General features: G+C 40.7%; 1 protein-coding gene across 3 annotated transcripts in view; it reads left to right on the top strand.

The window, feature by feature from the left end:
* The window catches only part of plcb3 (phospholipase C, beta 3 (phosphatidylinositol-specific)), a 65,960-nt gene that overhangs the window by 26,919 nt on the left and 24,903 nt on the right, over positions 1-14,138 (top strand). For all 3 annotated transcript variants that reach the window (XM_022210288.2, XM_051944093.1, XM_022210280.2), the window contains exon 3: positions 13,138-13,206. In XM_022210288.2, coding sequence (XP_022065980.2) covers positions 13,138-13,206 — 69 coding nt within the window. The remainder of the gene's footprint in view (positions 1-13,137; positions 13,207-14,138) is intronic.

Genomic DNA, 14,138 nt, shown 5'->3' with positions numbered 1-14,138 from the left:
GTTGACTCCGTGGCTCCGCTGGTTGGGAAGCTAATGGGACTTAGCCACAATCCGCCGGTGCTCTCGGAACTACGTCAGCCTATGTGTTGCGTTGATTGGTTGTATACCTACCCAATTGCTGCAGAGGGATTTGATAGACAACCTTTTAGCCCGCCTCCCTCCCTGTCAAGCTTCCCTAGACCCTTGTGCCTTTAGAAACATGGGTGTAGCATGGCTAGGCTACAACAGAAACCCATTTGGCTAAAAATTGCCTCAGGTTTCTATGCATATAATCTTTTTTCATGCTGTCCATCTTCAAATTTCAAGCAGTAGAATTTAAATTTGGACCTGCCGTAACTGCCGTGGCATCCACTTTGGTTCCCCATTATGTTCTCACTGCGGGTCGCCGGGTTGAGTCCAGCTGAGGTTAAACGCTGAACGCAGAGTACATGCCGGTGGCCACGGGTTATACAAGATCCACATGCACATCCCAAATCCACACATCTGTTCCAACATGTGCTCGCAACTTCCTGCTCATCCTGCTGTGTCCTTTTTTTTTTTCTGTCCTCTGGCCAAACTTTTCCTCCTCTTTACATTTGCAATCTAAATTAAACATCGTGGTTATCAAGCAGATGTGTTGGCTGCTTGGATTAAAGTAACAGCAAGGTGGAGACAAGAGGATAAAGAGTTCTCTAAAGAGATTGCGATGGATGTTAAACCAGAGCTGTGAATCATGTCACATCAACAAGTACATAAAAGTTGGTTGCTTGTTCCTATCTAGAGGCAGAAGCTGCTCGAAATAGCATCAAAAAGTCCTCAAAATGCCAATAGATAGTTTAGAAAAAGTTTCTCTGCTTGATTTTTGCTCTTAGAAACTAGTGTCTGTGAAGGAGAAAGTGACAAACTCCTGCCACCCTGATATAGGTGACCTACAAATTATTATGTAAGTGGAGAAAACTGCTGCAGAAGAAAGAGGCTGGATTTGGACGGTCGCCGGGTCACCATTTGCGACTAAAAACATCGCAAATGGCGATCTGGCAACCGTCCAAATCTGTGGTCGCCAGTGTTGATCAGGTCGCCACGTTTTTAGTCGCAAATGGTGACCCGGCGACCGTCCAAATCCGCTCGATTGAGCTGAACCACGTATCATGTTTTCTTCATGGAGGCAGCCACTTTGTATGATGTCATCAACCTCCTATCATTCCTGGCGCTTGCGGCGACCCGGCGACCGTCTAAATCGAGCACTGCATTTGAGATCTGGGGACTCTCAGTTTAATTTATGTTTATTTATATAGGGCCAATTCACAACATGAGCCCACTTATGTCCACAGGAGTCGTCATTTTTGTGCTTCCGGTTGTAGACATGTACCTTCAGGATGCTTATTATAGTGATCACAGTGTAGTATTATAGATTGGAACCCAGCAAATTCAACAGTTTCCTTTTGAGCAAGAACTCCCTTTTTAATAAAGCGAACCAGGCTCAGGGAGGGCAAATATCTGCCTCAACCGGTGAGGATGAAGGATAGCAGCCTTCATCTGTAGTGTTTTTTTTTGTGTGTGTTATTCACATATTGTCACAGGACACATTGTAATAAAGTGGTACCCTGTTTTGCATCCAAGTGTGGTCAGAGCAGCTGAAGAGGCCGTGAAAACCGAAAGGTGAAATTTTAAACGTTCTGAAGTTCACTCACCATTTCGCTTTTAGTTCCTTTTTAAATGGAATGTCCTGCAGATGTTGTCATTCTCCAGAAGTGCTTACACTGCATCTGAGGTGTTCCCATGTGTCCTTGCCAATCAAATTTCCATCTAACATTTGCCTCAGTGGAAATTTAATATCCGGGCCACACCGAATAGATACAGGAAACAAAGACTACAGTGGAATTTGACGATTCAAATGTGGTTTAGTTTGGATTCCACCACACAATCAAGCAGGGCAGACATCATTTATGGCACCTTGTTTGCTTTAGGAATATTTCTGCAGGTATTCTCCAGTTATCAGTACCAGCTCCGATGATTCGTCAGCCAAACTATAGCTTCCAGTAAACAAACAGGAGCTGATTCTGGCAGAGTTATCCTCACCTGCAATGGGGGGATGAGTTGAGTGAGCTACACCTGGCACGGCGGTTAATCCTCCCAGTCGCTCCGTTTTACTTCGGCTACCCCTTTATTTTACACTTTGGCTGTTGCTCTGTTTCTACACCGCTAATCCACCTTCAGTTTATCTTTGTCTGCCCCATTTCCCTTCCCCATGTCTCTCTGTCTTTGGGCAGCTGGTTGCCGTCAGAGAGATGAGGCAAAAGTTGTTCCTGTAATATAAACTGTATGTTTCCTCCCTCTCCATTTTTTGTCTTGCTTTTTGCCTTCCACCTTGTTATCTACGTTTTTCTGCCCTTCTCACATCACCATTTTCTGCCCTTCCTCTCCTCCCTCTGCTCTCATCTTCCTCTTCTTTTCATCAGTGCATCAATTTTCTCACGTGGTCACTTCTCTGCAGAGTCGTTGCTCCTTAATTTCTTGCAACAACACTTCTGATCTCTCTCATTCTCTCTCTTGGCGTGGGAAAGTGGGCAGGAAGTTGCTCAGACGAGGATATGGGGGTTCTGGGGAATTTCGTTGCCCCCTCCTCCTCCTCCTACATCTCCACATTTCCCAGTTTTTTTTTTAAATTTTCTTTCCTTTTCTTCCTATTATTTCTTTCTTCTCTCCCTTCTTCTCTTAAGGTGTACAGATCATGTCAATAGCACCTATTCCTTTAGACATTTGCCCCCAGGGATGTAACTTGAGTCACCACAGAACTCCAATTTAGCCTGTAATGGTGTGGAATTGATTTCACAAACCTTCACCAGAATGAAGGCTGAGACGAACACACAAAAACCACAAACAAAAACGAGCTCTAGCGTGTCAGAAAGTGATTCCAAACAGTGTAAATCCAAAATGACAGAAGTTAGTGTTTAAAAATGGCCATAACTACGGTTATTATTACATTTCCGTTTGTTTTTCTTGATGAAATTTTCCGTTTTAATTACTCCAAGTGTGTGTTTATTGCAGGCTTGGAAGTCAAATGTACAGATGTGTGTGTGTGTGTGTGTCAGTGTAAATGTTAGTGATTGTTGGCACGTATAAGTAGAGATCTAATAGAGATTATCTCCCCTGCTCAAGTCAAACATCCACAAGGAATTAAGTCGGAACAAGAGGTTTACATAACACACTCTTTGTCATTCTCGTGCACACATGGTGGTTCGAAGGGGAAGTTGAGAGTGTCAGTTGATAATGTGACGGCTTCCTCCCTGTTTCTCCTCTCTTTTGGTTTCTTTAATCTGCTCGGTCACATGTTCGACTTTCTGTTGACATTATCTGTCAGCGCACATGGTGGATCAGTCTTCATTTCAACTCCTGTGCTGGAGACGTACTGAGACACACACACACTTTTATATATATATAGACAGAAATATAACACATAACACACAATCACCTAGTGGACTACTAACACAGTCATGTACATTAAAGAAAATAGATTTTTCACGCTTTATGGCTGATCAAAATAATTTGAATATTCGACCGCGCTGCTACACACGCAACTCCAACTGCCAGTTTCTATTAGTACACACCTTGAACTGCATTTTACTGGTTGAAATGAAGAACTGAGACACCACATAGTATCGAATCCATTGCCTGTGCAGATGCTTCCTCCTCAATGTGTGCGTTTATGTGTGAGAGAGTGTGCATGTATATAAAATTCAGTTTATTACATCTCGAATCCCATATTCACGTAGTTAATTGCTAAGATGTGGGATCACAACATCATCGAGAAGACGTAGTAAATTGAGGTGAAAAACACGACGAGGTAAACAAACCGCGCTGGTAAACAAAGGCGATCAGTAGAATCAATCAGCCTTCTTTGTTGCTGTAGTGGGTGAGCTCACTTTGTGTTTAACCCATAAATACAGTGATATATGTTTACGATAATCTTTATAACCTGTGAAATCATCTTGCTTCTTGTTATTGCTCCGTAGGTCATTGCTGGATTGATTATAGGTAAAATATCCAACCAGTCACCGTCAGTCAAGCAACCAGCAACTGCCGATATATCTGAAAATAGCTTCATGGTGTCAAATCAGTGTTTCACATACATAACCTTATTTACTGTGGCGGACCACAACATCAGCATGGACCACAGCATGAACAGTGATGAAGGATAGCGGAATGTACAGACGATTCACACTTAATCCAGAGCAACAAGAAAACAGTTTGATAGAATGTTCAGTACCACATAATGAAAACAACCTCGGACTTTATTCAAAAAAGATCAATTATTATCGATATCGGTTGCAATAAAGCGTTTCCTCTTTGTCTGTCTCATGAACACATTGACACCAGACATGCCTGAAAACAGTCCCTCCTCTTGGTGCAATTCAAACATGCGAGGGAGTAATGGTTATTGTTGGCTGTACCCTTGCAGAATACAATTAATCTGGAGTTCACCAAGAGTTTGCTGCACTCCTCTGTTAAGGTATTTTCAGCGTGTAAGGTGCAGAGTGTTAGGGAGCCCTCTGGTTTCAAATGTCTTTACTCTAACCTGGCTGGTAACTGCTAACTAGCCTCGACACTGATGGCGCGAGATATGTTGCATTAGCTGGATCTTTATTTCCATTTATGGGGCAGTGATCATGGTATACAACATATGGATAGCGGTTAGAATGAAACTTGAGCCTATCTACACTCCTGATAACAGATTACAGTAACTTGAACCTTGGACCGTGTTGCTAACTTCAACAACTCTGACTGCCCGTTTCTACTAGCACACTTTAAATTACATGTTGCAGGTTAATCATTTACTTGAAATCTCAATCTCACAGACCAATAAATTAGTACAATACACTGACAACAACTGCCTCAATGAAAACACCCAGAGATGGACTTTTTTTTATCACCCTACCTGACTGTGGTAGTCAGTTTTGGTTACAAATTTCATATTTGGACTGTAATGAATTTGTCAACAAAAAAAAAGACAAAGCACATAATAAACAAAGTTAAAAATTAAAAAAATCATTATCAGGAATCATTTTAGCCACAGTAACTGTTTATAGAAAATGTGATAGCAACCCTAATATAGCATTTTACATGGATTTGCTAGCTCTCAAAGAGCATGCTAACAAACTAGCTTATGTTTCAAAGCTATTTTGAAGTGTAAAACTAAATGCACCTTTGGTCTGGTATAAAAACCTGCTTTTTTAAAAGAAATCTAATTATTTTGGGAAATATTTATATTCTTTAACTTGCTATTTGATGATAAAAACCGGTCAGATGACACTAAACATGAAGCTACATCCAACGCTTGCTTAGCTTAAGTTAGCATTTTTTCAGCTCTATTAGACTATTACTTTGAAGAATGTGATCTGAATGTAAGTCTGTAGATTGAAATTCTGGGAAATATTACTAATTTACTAGAAAGACAATGGATACCACTCCAATGTAGTAAATTAGCTTAGCATAAAGACTGGAAAGAGACCCTTTTAGCCATCTCTAGCCAATGCACTGACTGTATAGACTTTGTAGTGACGTTAAGCCTTGATTATAAGCTTTTAGAGGCATGCACAACTTGGGAAACCACAGATGCTTAATTGTTATTATTATGCTACTTGCTTAACTCAGTATGCATTGAAGTGCATATTCTTTGCACAAACAGCTTTGCTGAGCATGTTCACTGCTGCTCTCGTAGAGTAGTTGCTGCATGGACACAAATCTGGGGCTGCCCGCGGACATCTGCTCTCTTGCGGACATGAGCCGATGCCGAAATTTCAGCGTGGAAAGTATAACACCGGCCTCGGCCACAGTCTAGACAGCAGCAGACGCACCAATCGTTTGTGTGGCAAAGAAAATTTGTTCAAAATTGCATCCTTGGTTCACACTGAAGTTAAAAAAGTGTAAAAGTTACATTGTTTCTTGTCTGGGTGCAGTGTTTATGCTAAGCTAAGCTAGTTCTTTGTTGATTCTGATTTTAAAAATATGCATACAGGAAGAAGAGGACTATAAATCTTTTCATCTGATTTTGGAAAACAAAATCATACATGCTCGGTCTGTTTGCTGCTGTTTTGTCTTCGTGTGTGTGTGTGTGTGTGTGTGTGTGTTTGTGTGTGTGCGCTACAGACGGCTGCACATGCGGGTTTGTGATGAAGTTCACCCTCGCTGATCCATGTGTGTTTGTTTTGTGAGAGATTTATGATTACTGCAACTATTTTAGATTTGTGTGATTGTTTTTTTTTTCCAGCGAGCCTTTGGTCCAGCCGGTATTTATTTGCGCTCTGAGACATTTGCGTTGTTTATGTGTGTTTTCACTTTATTGATGTTCGTCTTGCTTTTTCGCCTCATAAACGACGATGTTTTCTGTCCTCGTGCTTTTGGGACCGACTTCGTTTCTCTTTCATGTTTTATTGTTTGCGCCTCTTGTAGTTTTTCCATCGATTCAGCATCTTTTCTCCTTTCTCTGTGGATCACACACGCTATAAATCACTCTGCATCCGATTATTGGCTAAGTGGCTGAAATGTGAATGCTAACCTAGTCTAATTTGTCTGCTTCAGATCGCAGAAATATGAAACAACTGAGTGGGAAAGAAGGAGAAAGATCCAATTGGTATATAATGAGACGACCCAGAGACAGAGTTATAGAGCTGTCCCATGCTTCACAGGGGTATTAAGTATCCCCCTCCTTCTCTTTCTCTAAACACCTTGCCAGCTCTTCCATCACAGCCATAAAACAGACTGAAGTTCTCTTTGTTGTGCTTCTCTGTTGTCTCTCTGTCCTTTAAAGTCTTCCTCTGTCAAGTCTCCCTCTCCTGCGCAACGATTGGCCGTCTGGGTTGCGGCCAAGTGGCAGCGGACAGAGACGCATGCCGTCTTGGCAGCGTCTATGTTGGCGTGCACGTATGAGCGCTCCGGAGGATCAGTTTCCTACATGCCGTCATCATGTGCGATTCGATAGCAGCCGTGATTGGTCATTCGAGACATATTTAGCAGCGGTGATCTTTCACAACGCGGACACAAGAGCGTCACAGGAAAAGGAGTGGTGCCTCTCCCAATTGTTTGGTCGGCCTGTAATATTTTGCTAATCTTGGGAAAATGAATGGATGAGGGTGGCAGGACAGGAGGGAGGCAGGGGAGTGGAAAGTCAATCAGAGAAATGAAGGAAGGAAAGGAGTAAGTGAACGAGGTCCTAATCACAGCACATCAACATGCTGTGATTGTTTTAGTGCCTAAATATAGGGCGACCTAATAACTATTGTCGGATTAAAATCACCTCCACACGCAAACAGTAAAACATCAAAAGGTTATTCTATTGTTTGCCCCTTGCATTGTGAGTATTATGGGAAAGGGCTCGCCTGGTTTGGTGGAAAAAGTCTCCACCTCTAACGCTCACTAAGTTATAACTGCCTTTTTATCCACACAAAAAGACTAACCGTTAAACTTAGGAGTTGTTTCTTGTCCATTTGCACTTTCACTGTGGAGGATTAAACATCAGTGTGTCCTTTTCCCCCCTGAAGGTTTTGTACTGATTAAACAAACAAGATATTGTTTCTTACCAAGCTCTAAATTTCTTTTTAGATTTTTTTTCACTGCTAAGCTTCAGTTATAGTCTGTTGAAACTTTGAACTGCTCCGTTTCTTTGTGTTCTCCAAACAGTGGTGGCTGAAAAACAGTGGACAATGTTGGGGTAGTGTTACCAAAGCTACTGTAAATAAGAATAAATATTCAAAAACCAACTGAGTCTGAACACAGATTGGTAGCTGCTGTGCATGTACAGCATATTATATCTCCCATTTAGTTTTATAGTAGCATTATCTTCGTGCAAATCAATACACTGTGTTTGATACCAGTCGGACAAATCGCAGTTGTTGCAGTCTAAGTGTAGCTGCATTTCTGAGCAGGGTCATGTCAGTTTATGTCGTAGATTCAATGCAAAAATGTAAATCAAGCTAACATTTTCTCTGTTTCCTATGTTTGCGAAGGTAATTATGCTCAGGGAGTAACTTCATGTACTCTATAGACACTAGACTCGTATTGATCGCTTCATCTGATTTTAGGTAAGTGTAATTTTAAAATTACTTTACGATTGACTGAGGAGATTGACTGGCGCAAAATATTTCTAAAGACCACTTAAAAGGTCACAGATGGAAATTGAGTCAGCACCTAATGACAAACACTGGTAAAAGGTTAGCTTCTGTCATGTTTTCTAGAGTGATCTCATGGCCAAATATAGTATTACTTGTCTCTGATTTCACGCTTGAGTAGTATTATGATTAGGACTACAAGATGGAAGAAATGTGCTGTCGACATTTGCACTACTGTCCTGGGTGCAACATCATAGTTTCAGGTTGCTGCTGAGAAACTAATCTGCTAACTACAGTGCCGAGTTAAAACTGGAGGAAATCTGTCACAGCTCATGTAGCATTGTAGCATGTATTATTTCTCTGGTCGTTAGCTGCTGATAAGATAAGATGGGGAAGTTAAATCCAGCAGATGCAAATGCAACATCATCTGCGCGGCCACAAATTGGGTTTTATCCTCTGCTGGTGAGTTAGTGCATACCAAAATAGCAAATTTGCTCGATGCTGTTGTATCTGCAAGATGCCCGCGCTGCTGCAAAACACCCACGCTCCATTTGAAAGCTTACATCTCGAGTAAAATCATCTGCTTTATTTATTATTTCACGGAGTAATTCAAAAACGCTGATTTCCATCTGCTTATTTTATCTGTATCGGAGCTGAATTTTCAGCTAGTACCATGAAACACATAATCTTCTAGGCTGATCTGGTGTTTGTGTTATTAATTTCAATGCAAAGTATGTCTGTCAACGTAGCGGGGAAGGTCTTTGACACCAATATTCAAAGTTCATTGTTATCCTTGGATACAACAGTTGGTCCATTGAATAATTCTTCTGATGTTTTCTGTCATATCACATAATCTTCTTCTGCATATGGTGTTTTCCCAGCTGCCATGGAACGTTTTTCACAGCTCTTTAAGGATTTCTTGTGCACATTGGCTGAAAAGTTGAAGTTTTAAGCCAACAGTGGAAAACAGTGGAGGAAACACTTGTCATGAAGTGCTTTTAGCAGAATCTTTATGCTAGTTTACATTATAGCTAAACCAAATAAATGGATCACATTTCCATCAGACTCTGTGGTAGACCGTGATTTGGCAGCAGTGCATCAGATTAATGCTTCTGTAATTGTTTCTGTGTGATTTTCTTTGAATCAAAGAGGCTCCATAGATCTGAAATGCACTCTAACAAAAGACAATTAGCTCTGAGTAAAGGGTGCGACTCTGCTTTTCTGAGCTGAAAAAAACTCTACTGTTAGCTGGCCGCCCAGATAATCCACAGACAAGTGAATGGAGTTCACAAGAAAAGGTGTGGGAGTGCATTCTGGGAGATGTAGGAAATCACTAACTGAGGCAGAAATGCACAAAGCAAAGCTGGGGGAAAAGTTCCTCAGTCTTGCAGTCTAGCAAAAAACGGTAAATTACGGTAAATTATAGCACTTTGTCACAACATGACTCCTGGAAAACTCTCACCCAGACTCATTTGGAGCAGTAATGAGCCTGCAGCTGAGTCTGCCGTGATGAATAGAGTGAGCTGTGTTTGGTCTTAGCGCGCAGAGAGATGAATGAAGCTCCACAGCTGCCGTTACTAGCTAAATATTACACACCGAAACACACAGATACACACACGCTAACTGAGCAGAAGGCCGGAATATGTTAGGAATGTGCTCTCAGAGATGACCGACCTTCACACGGACACACGCACCACGTCATGCACTCGGCTACACAACTATGCGCCAAAACGCACACATTTTCTTTTCACTTCACACACTTTTCCTGATCGCACGCTGACACATTTGTGCTCGTCTTCATTGAACATTTGCTCGCAAAGAACCGTTTCTGTGTCACATGCGTGTAACGTAATGCGCTCCGACTTGCAAGGCTCCAACACACACACACACACACCTACACACTCGCACATACACACCCTGTCTTGCTCAACAGGTCAGGATGTTTCACAAGTCGGGACCTGCAAATCGAGGATATGCCTGTGTGCATATTACAAGTCTTGAGTGTGTGTTTTGCATTAATAGCCGGTAATGAAATGTTAAAGACACGTACACAGGCTGCAGACAAAGTTGTAGTCTCATTACTGTGGTCTCCAAGGAGTCACTATGGCGATGGCAGAATGAAACCATGGCCTGTGGGAGAGGAGGCGTGTGCGCAAAAGTGTGAGTGTGTGTCCTACAGACCCAGAAGTGGTTTATTCCCCCAGGAAGTTAGCTATTCTCCACAGGCCAATCAGAGGACAAAGTTTGAGACGGGGTTTAATCCAATTGGTCCAACACTTCTGACCTTTATTGCTCACGACCAATCTCAGGGGAGCAGACGGCCTGCAGGGTAGTGACATCACAGCCAGAGTGAAAAACGAAAAAAGGAATGAGGAAGGCATTAGTTTCTATACTTTCAGGGGACATAGTGGCTTAATCTATGTTGTTGTTTTTGGCTCGAATATATATGTAGAAAAACAAGGAGGACAAACTGACAAACAGTAACAGGATCAGATGAAGTAAGAAAGCTTAGGGAATGAGTGTGTGTGTGGGGGGGGGGCGACACAAATATTTGTACAGGAGGATGCACATATCCTCCGCTGTGTTTATGACTCAGTTTATGACCACCTCCTGTTCACTCTCCCATTTTTGTCTCGCTCGCTCAGCTCTGCTTTGGAGCAACTGTGCCCTCCAGGTTAAAGGTGCTGCTTGCCCTTACTTAGTGCAACCTTTTCTCTCTTTTTCCTTTAGATTGGTGTGCATGCATTCATGTGTGTGTGTGCATCAAACATACAAATATGCTCCCAAGACGTCTCGAAGACAAGTAATGCATATATGTGCAGAGTTCTTGGGCAGTTTCTCTACGTCTCTCTGTCTCACACAGAGTTCAGAAGTCAGTGGTTGGGTTTTGTATCTGAAGAAGTAGGGGAGTTTGATAAAAGATAAATAAAAGAGGACTTAATGGAAGGAGGAGAGAGGCTAGGCAAACCCTAAGCTTTTAGCCTGAGGAATTAATTTCTCCACAGCCCTTGAATCGTTTTCTTCTTGTTGCCATCCATCCAAAAGCAGACTTTTGTTCTGTCAGCATTGCTGCTCGCTGCTTCTTACATAAGAAGCAAATGGCAGTAAATAATAGAGACAAAACAGTTGAAGTACATTATCCGTTTGCTTTTTTTGGTGGCAGTTGAGTTATTTGAGAACAAGTGCTGTCAGAACACGTGATCGTTTTTCACTGACATCTCACCTGCCTTTCCAATCACAACGATTGGATAATCTTTTATTTGAACTGTCTGAACCCAAAAACCCTGCTGGTGGGTTCAAAAGGTAAAGGTAAAAAAATCACCCAAATGACACTATTTATTAGAGCCAGAAACTATCAAAACTGGAAGAATCATTAGATTTTCAGCTCATGTGTGACATGTAGAAAAATAACCACATTTAAACTTAAAATGTTGATAATTTGTCTGTATTACTTTATACTACGTGCTTCATTTAAAAAAATACAGCATTTGTTTTTGATTTTTACAACCAAATGCTGTAAAAATAAAAACATTCTATGTTCACTGGCACAAGTAAGAAGTCGTTGGTAGCACAGCTGACATGTGACAAAAATTCTGAGAGTTTTTGGTTGATCTGCAGGCGGTGTTTAGACAGAGCCGACAAGTAATAAAGCAAGTTAAAATATAACTAGTAAAATATAGTCAGTGGAGTATTTTTGTAAAATAAATAATCAAAGAATTTTAACTTTTGCTTTTTTATTTTAAATAATTTATAGCTATATAAGTCTGTCATATTGCACAGAAGATTTGTTTAGTTCTCTGTACTTCTATCCATAGCTGTGCTGTTTTTGTAGAGGTGCAGGACTTTATATTGGGATGAAAAATGAACTCAAAGTGAATAAAAATGTTGATGTCCTTTATAATTACGTAGCATAATATTACCAAAAGAATAAAACAAGAAAAACAAAATAAAATAAAAATAAATACAATAACGACACAAAACCAAAAAAAAAAAATATAAAAACAAATAATATTTCACTTTTCACAATAGGGATGTTCGTTAAGAGACCTTTAGTCCTATATATATATATATATATATATATATATATATATATATTTTAATATTGAATTCATTTAACTATTAATTTTTATTAATTACCTAATTTACTCTTATGTTTCTTTCATTAATTTTTAAATTACTTTTGTTTTGTTTTTTTGTTTTGTATTTTCAAGTGTCCGGACGTAATAATTATTTTTTTCTAAATGTTTTGTCACAGCAAATAACCTTTCACACACACACACACACACACACACACACACACACACACACACACACACACACACACACACACACACACACACACACACACACACACACATATATATATGTCACTTCTACGACATCCCTCCCTAGAAAGAAAATAGAAGCAGCAACCATCGTTTACACTATTTACCTACTTTTATAGTCTGCTCATTATAAGGAACACCAATGTCTACTCATTTTCAGTCATTCTTTGCAAAAGTATTCAAACTTGAAAGTAACGGATTCCAAAGTTCTGTGAAACTTTGACCCTGACCATATTTTTCAAAAGTTAGCCTCTCCAATGGTAAGAAGTCTGAAATTTGGGCAAGAAATGTCTTAAAAATGGGAGGAGAGTGATCCTTCCAACACAGAAGTATACATTTCTTTGCAAAATATGTCATTGTAATTAGTAATCTACATTTCTTTCTATCTAAAGGGAGGTTTTGTGTGTCATTCAACAAATAGAAGTTAGGTTTAAGTTCATATGACTTCTGTAATGTATTTTTTGTAAAGAAATGGATTGACCTCCAGAAAACTGTCAAACATTTACATTCCCAAAACATATGCAGAAATGTTCCATCTCCCGTTTTGCATCGAGGGCAGTTTGCAGAAATGCTGTTTGATATTGAATGAATGTACTCTGTAAATCGATGAATCACGGCACTGACACTCAGAGTTTTTGCACCGTTACTGCTGCATGTTCTCTGAATCCTTCATGTTGTGTTCACTCTTTGCAAAGGCTCTAATCTTTCGACTTCCCTGTGTCTTTTAGGAGGTTGAGACTCTGGACATCAGCACCATCAGGGACACCAGAACAGGAAAGTACGCCAAGCAGCCAAAGGTGGGTGATGTGTGGGAGAAAGAAGCCGTCACCTCCTGCTGTCGATAACTCTGTCCTCCGACCGCAAATGTGATGCTCGAGTGCGACTGTCACCCAAAGATGCGTATGTGTCCGCTGAGTATGCGCTTCCTCTCTCAGCCGACGGTGCAAAGGTGACGGAGCGCTAATGAGGCCGCCGACAGATGGAGCGTCAGACAGGAACTGATAGAGCCAGTGACTGTTGGTTGGAAGTCGTTGTGTAAGAGCGCGGATCAGCCCGAGGCGGAGAGGCTAGTCTAAAACCAAAACAGCTCAAACATATGGACGTGTTGACATAGCGCGGGCGTGAGGATGAATACGGTGAAAAGCGAAAGATTGTTTGCCGTGCTTTTATTTTATCGCTTTGAACACAATCAGCAATTTAAACACAACGTGTCGTTATCATTATGCAACAAAAGCTGCTTGTTTAAGATTACTGTGTAGCTACAGCATCCATCGGTGTCAGTTTTTTGTTTGATTTGTCAGACATTTGTGCCTCCACCCATACTTTATGTGGTCACAGCATTAAAATATGTTATAGCTGCTGTAATGAGGGTTTTTATATGAGCGATAAGGACTGAAGGATGTGCAGAAAGAATCGCATTACAATTATTCTGACACGTATTGTGACAAACAGGAGAATATGTTCCATTTGCAAGAGCCTGCGTAGCACCACTGTTTCATTTAAGAGGAGTTTTTTTTGTGTGACATATTTTACCTTCTGTCTAAAACTTGCAGCTCATGTGATTTAAATATTGTCCATTCTGCAGTTTGCTTAACTTTATTAGCGGTTTATTATTTATTAACCCATTACCCTATTAGCAATGGATCAAATCTGAGCGTTATCACCCGACTTCACTTCCCTTTGTCTCTAAAAAGCATTTTAGCATCTTTTTGCTTGTCAATTTTCCTGT

This window comes from Acanthochromis polyacanthus, chromosome 23 (genome assembly GCF_021347895.1).
Source record: "Acanthochromis polyacanthus isolate Apoly-LR-REF ecotype Palm Island chromosome 23, KAUST_Apoly_ChrSc, whole genome shotgun sequence".
Classification (NCBI taxonomy): domain Eukaryota; kingdom Metazoa; phylum Chordata; class Actinopteri; family Pomacentridae; genus Acanthochromis; species Acanthochromis polyacanthus.
Note: the sequence above shows the minus strand (reverse complement) of the source record. Positions and strands in the feature narration are given on the sequence as shown.